This window comes from Nesoenas mayeri (assembly GCF_963082525.1).
Source record: "Nesoenas mayeri genome assembly, chromosome: 7".
NCBI lineage: Eukaryota > Metazoa > Chordata > Aves > Columbiformes > Columbidae > Nesoenas > Nesoenas mayeri.
In genome coordinates this window covers 18,140,321-18,157,141 of record NC_137551.1, presented here as the reverse complement: position 1 = coordinate 18,157,141, position 16,821 = coordinate 18,140,321, and the positions used below count along the sequence as shown (strand labels likewise).

General features: G+C 42.1%; 1 protein-coding gene across 1 annotated transcript; it reads right to left on the bottom strand.

Moving 5' to 3' along the window:
- Positions 1-316: 316 nt before the first annotated feature.
- Positions 317-14,331, bottom strand: MYOZ1 (myozenin 1; the record flags this gene model as incomplete). Its single annotated transcript, XM_080347766.1, has 5 exons — positions 317-548; positions 1,380-1,539; positions 3,882-4,116; positions 12,430-12,608; positions 14,256-14,331. 5 exons carry the CDS (start codon positions 14,329-14,331, stop codon positions 317-319), a joined length of 882 nt encoding a protein of 293 aa, XP_080203892.1.
- Between the last annotated feature and the right edge of the window lie 2,490 nt (positions 14,332-16,821).

The following is a 16,821-nucleotide window of genomic DNA, read 5'->3' as shown; positions in this document are numbered from 1 at the left end:
TTATTACTTGTTAATATATGACAAAACAGACTTACTATGGAGCAGACAGGCAGCATTTAGCATTGCTAAACAGAAAAACACTTCCTAGTTTTGCCCTTTTATGCCCTGGTGAATAAAATTCTCCTTTCCTTCAAACTGTTTCTGATATGGATTAACACCACAGTGAAGATAAGTTTAGAACCTGCAAGGAACTTAACTGGGCTAAGAGCAAAAGAAAGGAAGGGCTGACAGAACTAGAGTTGCACTTTTCAGCTCTTTACTGTCAACTTGCAAGTAGAAAGGGCTGAGAAAAAAGAAAGGCCTTGGCGGTGGAGAGTTACAGCTCTTCTGTTTCACCACTCCTTGGCACATTGATCTCAGTATGGTACTCAGAGGAGTCTCCTGAAGGCATCCAAGGTATTGGGGTTCTGTTGAAGGAGGGTCTGTTGCTGAAATTTTGATTATATATCATGAGAGATTCCGGAAGCAAAGGGCAAATATCAAACTGAGGCACTTTGAAGGTCATCCGTTTGGCTGCTTTCTCATAACCCCCGTAAGGCATGGCAGTCCTGGCACAGGGGAATACATGGAGTTAGCAAACAGGTAAACAACGGAATTTAGAAAACAAATAAACTTATCAAGATTGTAATTTTACCACTGTTGCAGTTGACTGGCCAACAAATCGTTCCCAAGAATATATACATATCCATTGCCTATGTACTAAAAAAGATTTAAAAACAAGCCTACCCCCCCGCTCCTGTGCACTTCCTTCACCACTATTGCATCAGTCTCCATCAAAACATACACCTTGCACACCTATTGGTACCCCAGACATGTAGGATGCAGAGCCTGTGTTATTGCAGAAATGAGTGGGATCTGGGTTTGTCCTGGGTACCAATATCCTGAGGCTATGGAAGTGGGTGGCAAAATTATATAGAGAGGTTAACATAAAATTGTTGCTGCCCTAGAAATAATTGTAAAAATTTCAGTTCGTATTAGAAGCAACAGAAGATTCTGATTCTTATCTGAAGTATTGTGAATTACATGGCTTCTGATTGTAAGTATTTTTCCTGAACTCTTGAACTTTAAGTGGCTGCAGTAATAAACAGTGGCAAACTAAATCTCTCTGGTCAAATGAGGCAAGAAAGAAAGGGAAAAAGGATTAAAGTCCTCTTATCCTGCAGCATAGGTTTTCTATCTATAAGCTGAATTAAAATCTCTAGCTTTTAATGTATCTTCTCTTTGTAGGCCTCCAAACATTTCATCCACAGGAGGCTGTGCAAAGCAAAATGACATGCAACTGAAATTTATTTACATTGCATAAGACAGGAGGGCTATGGCAAGGGTTATTGTCTTCTCTCATGCTGAATAAACTGAATTGCATATTCAAGAGGACTTACCGGTTAAAAGACTTGTAATGGGGGAAATCAGCTTTGGGACTATATGACAGTAAGTCAATGGTGAACTGACTTTTGTCCTCAGGGCTGATACCCATTGCTCGTTCCCAGGGGGAGATGTAAGTTTTAAATATAGTGACTTTTTTGCCTCCTGACTTCCCATCTGTAAACAGAGGAAAGTAAAACACTCTAGTTAGATGACACTTACTCTGAATACATTGCCTTTCCGTATTCTGCTATTGAAGTTTAGACACCAGCTTTGTTTCCAGATTCTGTAACTGCTAGATCAAGTCTGAGATTTTATGGTTAGATTTCTCCTAAAAAAGAATGCCATACTCCACTTGCATCCTTATCCACAAAAGCAGGTGTACCACAGTCTAAAAGCTGCTTATTCAGGAATTTGCCTTAGAGCATATATTTGAGAACTAATTCTTCATTGTTCTCTTTGGTTGCTCAAATAGAAACCTCTTACCCCAAGAACCAATGTCCTTACCCCATCATCTCTCTCACTGTCTCAGGGAAAGCTTTATACAAGGCAAAATGCTAATTCCTAATTTACTTCTCTCTTCCCTGTCTGATCATAGCAGACATAACCTTTCCACATAAACCTTGTCATCCTCAGATGGAACAAAGCCCTGACTGTAACTCCAAAGCTAGGTTCAAACTTCAAAGCTGCCTCTAACTGACTAAAAACCTTTAACCATCATATTTTAGGGTCTTAGCAACTCACAACCATCTTTACTGATGTCCTCCTCAGTAGTCTATTCTTGAATGTTGTCAAATTACCATCTCCCTTTTCTCAGTATTTTATAAGTTAGCATTTTCTTTGTGGTTACATAAATGGACATTTCTATTTCCCCCCTCCTGAGCCAGGATGTCAGAGACAAATCTGGCTCAGACACCCCAGGATGGCTAAAAGCAGTTTGAAAATATGATGGGGTATCTCTCTGGAAGTTAAGATCTTGCCAAGAACAGAGCTGCATTTTGCTTTAAGTCAGATACTTGATGGCCAGAAATTTTAGGTTAGCTTCTGGCTGTTCCATTAAGCAAATGAGCAAATGAGCTTAGACAAGAGTTTTTTCAGTGTGTCTCTTTTTTTCTTTTTCTTCCAATTGTGTATGATACCTCTTTGCTAGTAAGAGCATTGATTGTGTATCAATATGTAGCACACCTTTAAGATTCTCATCCTTCAGAAACCTTAAAACTCCTGAGCAATCACTTTTGCTTAGGTTGATTAGGGCAGATGGGAATAATAGGTTAATGGAGTTAGACATTCTGGTGCTTTCATGGTGCTACAGTTTGTGTAGAAAACAGAAGTCCTTGTGAAGTAAGTGGCAAAGAATGAACACTGTTATCTGAAACTTTCTTCATCACACCTTCTTTCTTTGTGTTGCTTATTTTCTTAAAACCATACCAAACCCTAGGCTTTCCTGGTTTCAGAGAATTGCAGACATGTACAAGAATCTCATTCTCCTTAAAAAACTAAAAACAACTACCCCCCTCTTTCTGTGTGAAGGACTTAAACTAAGTAGTTTAGAAGTAAATTGATTGCTGGGGTTGAAAAATAAAAGCTGTTGGGATCCATCTCTGCAGTAAAAGCTGTGGGATGATGTTAATCCTCTTCCTCTGTGCACACAGAAATAGGATAACAATGGAGAAAAAATCTCCTATTGGAAGACAGAGAGTCTACACAGATTTCTTTTTCACAGGGATGCTCAGAAATCTAAAAGCTGATTTTGATATAAAATGCACATTCTTCCAGAATGAAAATGAAAAACCGTGGATTTTACAAGTCACTCATTTGGTCATTTATGACAGCAGTTCCTGGTTCCCGGGCAAATTTGCTTTTTGTTGTAAAATCCCATAGGGACTGCTAAAATGGCAATTTCACCTGCTGATTTGCATACAAAGGATTTGGTTTTGGAGGTTTCTGGCCAAACTAAACAGAGGATAAAATTGAGCAAGGACTAAATTCAACAAAAAGTACTTTTGCTTGTAAAGATATTACTTCAGTAGACCAGTGGTGATTACCAGATATTGCTGTTCCCTTCTGAAGATTATCCAAAAGGTCCTGTTAATTTAGGTGGAAACTTTAATTTGAAAGCAGGGCTAATATACTCGAGACTGATGTGTCAGGTCAGGCTGTTGGGCTAAAGAGCTAAAACTAGTACCTCCAACAGCAGCCAGTGTGCAACCCTTGAAGGAAAGGGGATGCCATACTGGCATGCTGCTGCATCAGCCTTAGGAGCTCAGTAGTTAAGTTTCCCATCATTTCTTTGATCCAGCCAAGGCAGGTATTTCTGTTTCTTGTCTATGACTGAGCAACACAGAAGCATGCAAAGTAAACTATCATGCTAAAGGCTGTTCAACTTTTCTAGAATTTGCAGTGGAACTTAGTTTGGAAGAATTCCTGTTGTCTTCACATTAATTTACTTGTCCCTAAGAGTAAGGTGGGCGTGATCTCTGATGGCTTTCGCTGTTTCTTGTTCTTGCAGAGATACTTGCCTTTATCAGTACCATCGCCTCCTTCTCCACCACTTCCAGCCGATTCCCCCGCATGCTCCCCTTCGCTGTCCCCAGGGCCTCCTTTACTCCCAGGCCTGGGAGGACCAGCGGGATGCTGCTGCTTAGTGGAGCCATGCTGCCCAGCTGTCACTCCTCCTACCATCCGCCCGTGGGCATAGCCATGAGCATCCTCCCCATAATGCCCTCCTGGTGGGATGAACTTCTGAAAGTGATCCTAGGGCAGGAGAAAAGAGAGTAGGAATCCCTGTTACAGAACGTGGTCCATTCACATGCACAGGGTTGGGTCCCAGAACGTGAACTCCCGAGTCTCCATGTTCTGACCAGTTTTGTGTCTCAGTTACAAAACCAGTGGCAAGACTTCAAGTTATTCTCTGTATTCAGTACAGGAGCAGTTGTAGAACAGCAGCAAGGGCGATGGAAGCACCTTTTAATGGAAACCTCATCTCATTTGATCAGGGTGAGGAGAGGGGGATCTGTGTATTGTCCCCAGCAGTGATCAGTATGAAATACAGGTGCAAGGGAAAGGAAGTAGGAAATACAGGTTTTGCCAGAGCAGGTAAAGGTCCAGACAGATGCATTGGCCAACCTGTGGGAAAGCAAGCTGGACAGAAAAAAGGAAGTGTTTTCCTGTCAAGGTGAAGATTGAGCAGATTGATTACACTGTGTGAAACAAGTTTTTCAGGGCACCAGAACAACGGGGTACTTGTGACAACGTAAAAGCCTGTATGTCTGTTTTCCATATATATGAAGGTCTGCATGGGGAGGGGTATTTGCACATTGAGAAAGGTTGAAGAAATAGCAACCCAGGAAAACATGAAAGACTACCTGGAGACCACAAGAGGAAAATAGCAAAAAAAGGAAGGGTTCTGTTTGTAGCAATATAAGCATTAACGAACCAAATCTAACCAGCAACAAGGCAAGAAAGCAAGCTGTAACCATCAGTAAAATCAAGTTGGCCTTATTGTCCAGGCCATCCACTCTACAGGCTAGAAGGCACAATCCCTGCAGTACATCGTGAGAAAGCAAATGGTACATGCAGGTTTTATAGACCTTGTGGTGCCAGCACAGGGTCCTGTCTTTACACACAGCAATTTTAATAAATACTTGTGTGAAACAGAAACTGATATAATATGCTTGGAAGAACGTTTTATGTATTGGTCATGATATCAAAGCTTGACTCCTATCAGATATTAAAAGTATCTCTTGTGTATTACAGCCCACACAGCTCTGTAATACAAGTAACCTGGGTTATGTATCACAAATGGGCTTTCCTGTTAGATGAGGGGATTGCCTATAGATGCACAAAGATCCAACAAATACAGCTGAAGCTGAATGAATCTGTGGCTCCTCATGCTGCAATTCTGCTTCTGTAAATTCATCTCAGGCAGTTGAAGAGAGACAAGAGTGCCAACCTCAGAGCTGGCTCTCGAAGGGTTAAGGCTTCCTCAGGGCTCTTACACCTAGAACAGTTTAGCAAAAAGCAGCTTTCCAGGCTGTAAACAGGCTTCCAAGGCCAGCTGTTCGGTCAGCTAAAAATAGACGAGAAGTGAAAACCCCACAAGGCTCAAGGCAGAATTATCTAACCCTCTGCTCCCTGTGTCTCCAGCAACAGTGTCCAGGGTTTCACAGCAGGTCACCAGGCTGCAACCCAGGCAGGCAGCCAGCTGCATGCTGAACTGACAGAGCTGGTGCCCCCAGGGCCTTGAGGGACTGCCTGTCCTCCTAGCTGTACGGAATTCCCTTTTTAGGAGCAGAGGAGATAATGTTCCTCTGAACGGCAGGAAGCACCGAGAAGCAAGAGGATTGTGAGCATTAAGCTGTACACAGGAGCTAGCAGGGCAATCTGTTCAATTATGCATGGAAACTATGTAGCAGTAAAAAGGCAAACTAAAACAAAGGGGGTTCTGAGGGCTAGGGGTCAGAATGAGCTTATTCTCAAAATGTTAATGTATGTGACAGGTTAATACTTCAACTGATTTGCTCAGTAATTTGAAAACATGATTTGTATCTGTTTTCCTTCAGGTTTCATCCATGCTGTGTGTGCTTCCTCAGAATTAAACACTTATTTCTCTTTTCCTCTGGTTACTTACATGCACTCTCCTTAAAAAAAAGAAGTCACCAAACATCAGCATAACATGAGCTACAGTAAAAAGGGCTGGTTTGATTTTGTGCATAGCAGTATTTGATGTGACCAGGAAGGGGTATCATTGCCAGCTGATGTTATTTTAAATTGCAGTGTTACCACTGAGCAGGAGTGAAGTTTCTCTGAAACACAAGGTCTGCCTCAGGAATGTCACAGTTAAATCTTATTTAGCTGCAAATGAAATTATTTTGATTGGTCTCAGGCTAGTTCATAATTCTTCATGGAGCTGCTGGGAAAACATCCTACATTCAGCAGACATCTCCATTCAGATGGGAAAGACCCCTTTTCCATGTAATAACCCAGTCTACTCATGTGCTAGAATAAAAATGTAATTTACTTCTGGCCACCACAATAGATTGTCTTAGTTCAAATTAATAGCAGAATCTTTTTATTTTTTTTTTTTCCTATAATAGGAGGCAAAGACAAATTCATCTTTCTGAAATCTTGAACTTCAGTGGATTCAAACAAGCTCATTTCAAGAGAGCAGAGCTCAGGAACAGCAGCTTCAAGCAGGAGTCTTGAGGTGGTCAAAGCTGGGTGAGTGCAGCCTTGACTCTGGTACTTACAGCATGCCTCTGGTCAGGGTGTTCGGAATGAAATATTACTTACACTTGCGGGGAATGTATGTCTTGGGCCATTGCTAACAGGATGTGGAGCTTTTACATATAAGCATACTTACATCACAGAACTAGCCTCTCACTTGGGTGTGATTAACCCTGTTGGTGGAAGTCCCAGGAGAGAAGCCCAGGAATGTCAGTCCAGAAGGATGAGAACCTTCTCTTGGCTCTGGGGCAGATCGCACAGAATCTCTGTAATAGGGTCTGCCTGTCTGTGCTTTACTGGAGTTAGTGGATGTTATCCATCCCTGGGCATCCCTAAATCCACTCTAACAAGAGAACAACTGTGGCAAGTTCATGTGATGTGTAGTCCCCTGGGTTGGCTAAACAAATGGGGCTCATGTTTTTGAAGACCTTAGTGCTAGCAAGAACCTGATCCTGCAGACTGAGTGCCTAGAATGGATGAATTCTGAATTCTCAAGGGCTACTGCATGTGTCTCATGAAAAATAGATAATGAAAGATGATCCAGCTAATGGAGCTGAGGTCTCAAAGTATCTCAAGGCCCTGACGTCACTGCAGGCCGTCCTCAAGAGGAGACACCGTGTGCTTCCCATCAGCTCCTTGCTGTGCCCTAAAGAGGATGATTGAGGCCACCAAATGTGTTTCTATTTCCACCTCACTGATAAAGAGCTTCCCAAAGGTTTGATGCCTATGTGGTTACTAACACTTCTGAAGTTACTGTGGCTGCGTCCTGGCAGCTATTGAAATGCTCCTTAATGGTGGGATGGGAGATTTTAAATTCAGACACTCGGAAAGTCGTAGACTGCCTGCTGTTTTTATTGAAGTGTGTGCCTTGGTCCTTAATTTTGAGTTGTATAGCCTTAAACCTATGATTCACTTATAAAAAAAGGATGAAAATAAAAGGTAACCTCAGCTGTTGAAGTATCTTAAGCTATTTTTTTAAAAATATGCTTCCCCAAGAGGCACAGTTCAGTGGGTTCAGCTCCTGCTTTCTATTTCCAGGTCTACTTCTGACTTGCTGTTTAATCTTAGGCAAACTATTTTTCACTTCTGTGCCTGAATTTACCCACCTAAATAGCGGGAAATTTTATTCAATACTACCTAGAGTTATTTATATCTTCTTTGTATATTTTATATAATTTTTGCCACATTTTGTTTGCGAATGAAATAAACTGAGTTTCAGAATTTTGGTGGAAAATAAAAGGATCTTCCTCTCTGTCATTTTACTGTTTCTACACCAGTCACCTCTTGAGTAAGAAGGCATCAGACTTCATGTTCACTCTTACACAGCTTTGGGTATAGTTGGGACCTCTAGCTCTTCTGCACCAAGTCCAGCACAGCAAGGCTCATTTTGTTCGAAAAGTTACATCTCAGCTCGCTCACTCCACTTGGGCCATAACCTAAGACTCGTATCTCAGCTTGTGGTTATCCTGTTACATTCGTTCAAGAGGTTTAATACTCCCTGCAGAACAGACTTCCTAGAAAGAATGCTCTCCCTAACACTTTTACTTTAACCCTACATCTGGAGATCTTGACTGGCATTCTTCTAAGTACATTAAGGGGCAAACAGAGCCATCAGTGCACACTTGTGCATTAAACCAAGTAGCTGCATGGTAACATCTTTGTTCCTCTGTCCTTATGCTTTCCTTTACACACTGTATCATGTCTGGATATTTAGCATGGAAGATCTCTGAGGCATGTTAGTTGTGTACTTCTGCCTGTACCACTTTTGGTGTTGTAACATAGCCACTTCCACTTTCTTCATGCCACATCTGCTTAATCCTCTGGGTTCTTGTTCAGCAGTAAAAAGAATACAGGTAACTCCAGCATTACACAGAACAGTAATCCAATTCTTTAACCTTTTTTCACTTCCTAGGTTTTGTTTCTCATTTGATGACCTCCTGACCTGAGGTCCATTGAAATCACTTGTCAACACAGGTTCAGCTTGTTTTCACACAAGCATGTGGAAGCTGCATTTATTTTAACTGGTGGGTGAGTCAGAGAAAGTACTAAGGTGTAGTTTTTTGTTTCTGGGTCTGGGGTTTGTTGATGTACTACAGCTGATAATTGTCTACTCAGATATTGGTTATTCCAACTTCCTAATCATTTTAATTTAAGATCCGGTAGGTAACGCAGAAAGAAGCAGGGGGAAAAAGAGGCAAATCAAGTCTTTCTCCTGCATGTGACCCAAATCAGGCCACAGGTTTTGAGTAGCAGAAAGACTATTTGTAAGGATCCTCACTGGAAGAAAAACAGCATAACAGCAACACTCAGAAAGCATAACTATGGGTTTGTTTTCAGTTTCCACTTAGTAATAGCCGGAAGGTCTTACACAGAGGTTCCCAAAGCAGCAGTGGGCCCTGAGAGGAGTTAAATCAATAATGAGTGGGACTAGAAGGCTAAGAAACATAGTTTCACTTATCTTGATCTGTTTGAGGGCAAACAAATTTAGCATTATGAAGCGATGAAAAGGTCTGTGAACTGCTGATATTGCCAAGCAGTGAAGTGGGATTTAGGAGACCCAGAGACAAGACTGAGACCCTCTCTAAGGTTTTGGGTGACTCGTTAATCTACCCCATGGTTCAGTTTCACCTCTAAAAAATAAATGTCGTAATTTCCTTCATGCTGTAGTTGGTCAGATTCTACAGTAATAGAGCACATAGCAAGATAGGATTTCATCGTGGTCTTTAGTCAGTAATAATTGCATCTTGCAGCTCCGCAGTGAGGTTGATAATATCCCCTGAGACATGGAGAGAGCCACAATGCCTGCAACAGGGTGGCAAAGCCTGGAGTGAAAAGAAGAAATCCTTCTGATTTACTAGACAAAGCTCAGCAAAGCCCAGCTTCTCCAGCACAGCACCAAACAGAGGACGTCATGTGAACGCTCCCAGTTTGGCAGGATATCAGTGTGCTAAAAGTGTCAAACTCAGCCCTTGCTAAAAACATCCCCTTGTACTGTATATTTGCAAGAGAAGAGGGTCACTAGTGAAAATAGTGATACAGTAAGGAGTGCCTTTCATCATGCTCATGTTGGGAATGGTCGGTCCTTCTGACTGTGGGTTTAGTTACCATTTGCTTTTAACTGGATGGGTAGAGCCACAGGAGTGACCGACTGGTGGGTTCTCACTTCTGCATGGAACTGTCTGATGTTTATGCACACACAATATATGTGTTTTCTCCTCTACAAGTAAGGAGAGTGATCTGATTGTCCAGTGTGTTTTTTTGGGTGGAGGAGAAGGAGGAGGAGAGAAACAGGAGGGTGGATCGATGACACGTGACTGCTGAGATCTTCTCCCTTGAAGGAGGGTTTATGGCTACAGCACAGGCTATTCTGGGACCCCTTATATGGTTTGGATTTATTTTTAATAACCTTTCTCTATTTGTTTTGATGTTACATTACCTTGCTGTTAAACTTTTTTTGAGGAACAAAACAATCTGTACTCCATCTCAGACCTTTCTTGCCCTGTTTTGCTAAGTGTGTCCTGAGAATATTCTAAGACAGTTAAGAAATCTATGATACAAAAGCAGAAAACACATAACCAGCTTTATATCCCTTTGAGGTCCCACAGCATTAAAGGCACACGGACTTTGGAATGGGGAACAAAGGGCATGAAAATTAACTGGGAGGGGAAAGTAACTGAAAGTAGCAGTAGGAATTCTTTACGCTGCAAGTATCTTCCTCCCACAGTTCCCTTTTTTTTAAGCCTTCTTTTCTGCATCTACCTTTGATCAGAGCCAGGAGCAAGAAAGGAAAGGAATAGAAAACCAATCAAATATTACAATCAAAAGGGCTTTTTGGTGAAAGTTATTTGTTGCTAATGTCATGCACCATCCTGATGGTCTGGGAGATAGCAGCGAGGCCCCAGATCTGTTGCCTTTACCTGCCCAAGAGCAACCAGCTCTCTGAGAGGATGGCTCAGCTGCTACAATGGCACAGCTTTTCTTCCCAGCACTCTGCCTGCCAGCAAAGGCGCCAACTCCTGCTGGCTGTGGTGATGAGAACAGTTATCCACAGAGGCCGCGGGTGCAGCGTGGCTGAGTCCTTGCACAGAGCACACAGGGCAGCCAGCAAGTATGAACAACAATGTTTGTGATCCTGCTAAGCTGGCCCTGAGCAAAGGCTGTAGGGCAGACAAGTCTTCCTGCACTGACCAGTGGAGATTTGTTACCCGAATGATGAATGTGGAGAAAAGATAGCCCTGAAGGTGAATCATGGAAGATTTTAAAGCAGAGTACTAGCTGCTGTTGGGAGACCACGCCATTGTTCTCACATAGCAAAGCCATAAAGAAAATTCTAAGCTTTTTAGGGTCTTATCTAACTCTCAGATACCTTCCTCCACAGCACAGTATCTTACAGTCTTGCTCAAAATGCAGGGGAGCAGAAGTGTTCCTACAGAACAGAGGGAGAGATTCACTACCGAAAGGGTATAGAGTGAATGTCAGGCATGGATGAATAAACAAAGTGGGAAAAAGTGTTAACAAAAAGGAAGCGATTGTAATCAGCCTTTGTAATGTCAGTCTTGGAGGAACACTGTGCATGTCCCATTTTGTGTCAGTTTGTCACAACTCATTCACTTTGTGTTTCTGTGATTGGACCCCTTAAGCGACACTCTCAAGATTGTGAAAGTTTGGAGTTCAGCCTTTTTATTCTCTCACCTTATTATTTTCTCACTCCTCACTGCAGCAGATTCTGACATGTGAACCTGGCCCTCATAAGTTTTAGGAGCTCTGAGATTGCTGAGTATTTATAAAAACAGCTTCAATTTCTCTGGGATTTTCATCTAGAGTCCGAAGTTCAACACACCGTTCATTCTGGCATCTTTTCTAGGAGAGAGCTCACTGAAGAGATGAACTACTAAAGTGCCAAGAGATGAGGAAACTGCCCAAAGTCTAACAGCATTGGAAATGCTTGCTATGTCTCTGGTTTGTCATCCCTCACCTGCTATCTGACCTACTGTTGTAATTTCAAGTACTATTTTTTTTCAGGCATCTTTCCACATCCTGCTTCCCAAACTGTCATTTTTAAGAAGTGAACTGCAAAGATTTACTTACTGCTGCTTTTGAAAACATTAGAGGGCTAAAAAATAACATGTTGACTTTTACTATTTTGGTTGAATTTCTTTGGACTGGAAAATGGACGCCATAAAGGGATAAAATGACACATAATAAATTTTAAAGAACATCAGAAAAGGAGATGCTGCATCAAAATGCATATGAACCTGAAATATTTTCTGTTTGTTCTACTAAACTGCTGACAATCATGTGAAAGGAGACTTTCATTTGTAAAAGTTTAAGTATCTTCAAAAGACTTTACACCAGGAACTAGCTGTAGAGAGAAGCGCAAAGTTTAAATAACAGTACTAATTCATGGGAAAGGGGAAAAAAGAACGTCTGGATTTATACACCATATCTAATAGGAAAATACTTTAAAATAAAACACACATAGCTTCTAGCAAATAAACTAAAAACATTGCAGAAATGGAAGGGGTACAAAAACAGTTAGTCCTGCCCTGTGCCGCTCCGAACACCTGCCGAATATGAAGTCTTCCCTCATCACTCAGTGCTGAATTTTCTCACTCTTTTGCATGTGTGATACTAAATATTTACCAAAGGGATCTAATGCTGCTGCCAAAAGGAAATAAAACTTGTATGTTTATATAATTTTGGCTTTTTCCTGCACTTCTTTGCCAGTTGATTCCACCCTCTCCCTCCCAGCCTATGCACATACAGACAGGGGAAAGGTTGGGCATGCTCCATTCCTGTTTCCCCTGAGTCTATGGAGCAACTTTTTAATCTCCAACCTACCACAGAATTGTCGGTGAAGGCATCAGGGTTATTCTCATAAATGAACTTCTCCACCCTCAGCTGGCGTAACTTGAACATCTTGGATCCTTTGTTAGTGAGGAGAGAAAGCTCTTCCAGCATCACATCTCTGGGGATGCTGATCTTCTTCCCCAGGTTCAGCTTGGACTCTTGTGGCATGGCTACAAAACATATGAAATGGGACGCTTTAGGAAGTGCTCTGTCTAAGTCTCTTGTCCATTGCTTCCCAGCATCAGTAGTGACTTCAAAGCAGCCAAATTCTCTTCTAAATTAAGTTTTTTGGAAATAACCTATGCACCAAATTTTTACATTGATGACCCTTCGGATTTAGATGCATGGGATTTACTATGGATTGTAATCAAGGCAAATCTGCTCAGAGAAGAGTTGCATAAGTTGGATGCACGTGTCCCACAGCTGAAGCACCTCAGTCAGAGCAGCAGATTCCTTAGTAATGCTACAAAATGCACCGCTGCAAAATGCACCGCTGCCTTGTCCGGTTACTGCCCCACTCTCACCGCCCCTCCTCTGCAGTCAGGTGAGTGTCCGTCAGCCCTTCGCATCGGGCTGAAACATAATAAATAAAGACACCTCTGGCGTGCTTTGGTTTAAACATTATCTTGAAAACCTGTCAAGATTCAGTGTTATTATATATTTTTATTTGTTTGTTTTCAGGAGAATTTTTAAAGGGAAAAGTAGTTCTCTTCAAGTCTTAATACACTGGTTAGTAATAACACCTTTTCCATTTAATTTGGTACCACCAATTCTCCATCAAAGCGATAGATTCAAACATTTTCAGTGTAAAAATCTTGCAGAAATGCAGTTAAAGCTTTTCCTTCAGAAACAAGAAACCTTTCCTAGGCTTTCGTTTTTTCTCTATTAAGCAAGTTTAGGACCACTTATCCACCTCTACATTTACAACAGAGAATGAATCTCCATCCTTAAAATAGTATAAAATGGGTATAAACCAATTTATTTTATTAGACATTCTCTGAAGAAATTATTATTTTTAGGAAACCAGTTTTATATAGCACTATTTCATGGCACACCAGGAAATGCCCTTTTACTGAAAAGTGGATTTTTACTTACTTGTTTACTCGAATAAAGGATTAGGAACAAATAGAAAAATATGTACATGTATCCCAAAAAAGAAGTCTCTACAGCCCTTTTTGGGAACTGAAGAAAGGGACAGCACTGTATTATTACTTTTCAAAACCTCTAAAAATCTTCCCCATGCTGTCAAAAGTAGAGAGAAGATAAGGATATCACAGTTAATTAAAAGTCATCCTACCCAATACACAGGTATTCTGTAGAGAGAAAAACATCCCAGGTTATATTATTCCTGCAGTATTACTCCTTCTCAGAGACTTTGATTTTTTTCAACTAATGAGTCCTGGAATCAAAGAAATTCTCTCACATGGAGGAAAAACAAATCAGAGGCAAAGGTTCTAAGAGAGAGGACAACACAGAATGTAACAAGGCACTGCAATATTGATACCCATAAAAGATCATGTTCTCTTTCTGTTCACAGTGATGCGCAGCCAAATTAATGCTGCAGGAGCATATGGGTTTACAAAGTGTAATCTAGGTCTATATTTGACATGAATGTGTGTGCAATGCTTTTGTACAATAAATTAGAAAATGTGAAGCGGTTGAAGGCTGAGCTTTAGTAATATTTGTGACTCTGCCTCCTGGTGTGTTCACTGCATGTCTGCTCTGGGAGTTCAGTCACACAGAGTGTGAAATTTTAAAGGCTGAAATTCAGGTTGAAATCCAAACAATTCTCAGGCGTGCAGTTTTGCATATCTTACCTTCGTGTGTCAGCTTCCCAATGAGTTTAGTGGACTTTTTCCTTTTAACAGGAGCAGGAGTCCCTGCAAGGGGCATTCCCACAAAGAGTTCTCTGCTTTGCTCTAAACACACAAGGAAATGGAGAATGAAACACTGCAAAGGTATTTCTTGCCTCCCTTTTAGTTGCCATCAATAGTTAAGAGATACACAGCCTTCATTTCACACACAGGTTCTTTTCCATCCCTTTCACATGAAGGAGCTAGTAAGTCATATCATCCCATACAGAATATGATCAACAGGCCATTGTGGTGGTTGTTCTCTGGAGACTTAGCATTATGACTCAAAATATGGCAGCAGATCACAGCAGAAGCATTGCCAAGGTGCCATATAGCGCTGTTATCCAAAATAGGCGTTTTAATTGCAACATGGCAGCCTCCCAGCACCCACGTGTGCCGCAGTGGTGCTCTGTTATTACCTTGTGCTGCAGTAACAGAATATCAGTTTGAAAATCTGCTCTACCATTCCATATTATAATACCATGCAGTTATCATTAGATAGTTATATGTATTTCTGTTTAAAGATTTTAGGTCTGTCCATGAGTTATTTGGGAGCATTTTGAATAATGTGCAAGTTTCGTTTGGATAATTAGGTAGTCCTATTAGAATTAGAATAGGTATTCAGAAAACCAGTAGACTGCAAGTTCTGGGGGAAAAAACAAATCAATCAATCAAACAAAACAAACAACAAATAAAAAACCCCAAATCCTAAGTAATTCTGTCTTTTATGACTCGTACTGTTTTGTTACAGAGGGGCTGGAGGAAGAACGCCCAGGCAAACTTGGTAAAGGAAAAGTTGTTCACCCAAGTTGTTTGAAGTCACTTGCACCTGTATCTTACGTATTGATTTTATCACAAAGTATTTTGCAGGGGGAGGAGGAGAAGAGGGAGATTTCTTCTGATACAGTGTTCCCCATCTCTGTCCTCAGATGGGATGAGAGATCTGCACTGCAAAGTCAGGGAAAAATAGGAGAAATCTCAGCAATTCCACTTCAGGCAGCTTGTCAGAGTCCTTCTTGGGGGTTATCACACATAATGTAAGTAGGCCAAACATCTTGCCTTTGCTTCAGTACTGCTCATGCCCAAACAAAAGCATATAGAAGGACAGATCCTCACCTGAATACAGTGCAATACAAATACAAATGAGCAAAGGCTCATTGGCTTCAGCAATAGCAGACAATAACTAACCATCTCTGTCCTTGTGCTTATTTGCAGTTTAGTTGCTTAGAATTTCAGAACTGAAGACGTTGAACTGTAAGTTATATTTTAGAACTAGCAAGCAAGCAGCTGGCTCTAGGAGTTTGTACACTGCCCTTGTGATCAAGACATGTCAGTCTCTTATGTATATTGCAGTTTCATTCCACCATTGCTACTTTTGCAACATGATTTTCCTGTGCTGAGGTGATGATAACTGCTAAAAGCCCAGCTAGAGTAAACCAGCTCCAATCTCGTTGTCAGATACTCTCTTGGATTAGTTTTTCTTTCAGATTTCCAGGCTTTCCTTTTTACTGAGATGCTCTCCATGTAGTTCACATCATAAAAGAGCCCATCCTGGTGTATTCCCAGAGCAAGCGTGAGCAGGTGCAGCCATAAAGCACGCGCTGCACATTCTCCTCGAGCAGCCAGACATCTGCTTGGCTATATAAAAGAAGCAGGCCCTGCTTGACAGGGAAGGGGCAATGCTGCCAGCAGCAGGGGGGGTAGGAGGTTATGGCCCAACTGATGGGTCGTAAGACTGGTAAAACAGAGGGAAATAATCTGTATGCCCCAAACGTGGGCTCCCTGGATCAAGGCAGAACAGGCTGGCTCTGGTGGAGAACCATGCTCCTCTAGCACACTCATTCCCAAGGAGCAGCGAGGGCAAGTCTGTCTCATTCTGCTGTCCTCCTTTACTAACTGGGGAGTGGAAAACCTGCTGCATGCAATGTGTCCAGCGAAAGGAAAAGGGCAGCAGTCTTTCAGTACAGACAGAGTCCAGAGCTACACTGGGACTGCTGCCCTTTCAGCCACCCTGCTGCAGGGAGGTTGCTGGAGCCCCAGTCCCATCCTCCCCATTATCCTAGACATAAATCTAGGGCCACAATTATCCTTTTCTCCCCTGAACTCTGTCAATTGCTGCAATTCCTCTCTTCTTCTGCATCAGTCTTTGTAGCAGTCATTTCTTTGGTTTTGCCGCAAACCAAACCAGTCTTTACCCCCTCCAGCACCTGCTCCAAACTATTTTGCTGCCCAGTCAACTCACCTCAGGCTTGCAGCGCCAGGCTCAGACCAGCTCACAGTCCTGCCCCAGAGCTCGGCTGTGGGCTCCTTCCTCCCAGCCCGTCTCTGGGCGCTGCTGGGGAGGCTTGTCCAGCAGCCCCGCTCACCCAGGGTGCCTGGGCGCAGACAAGCTCTGCCCAGCACAAAGTGCTGATGCGAAGTGCTGTGAATTTGACTCCTGAAGGCTGCTCACACAGGCATCCTGCAGTTATTAATAGCCAACAGCCCAGAGGACAGAGTCTCAGATAGCACTACCACCAGCCCCAAGGAG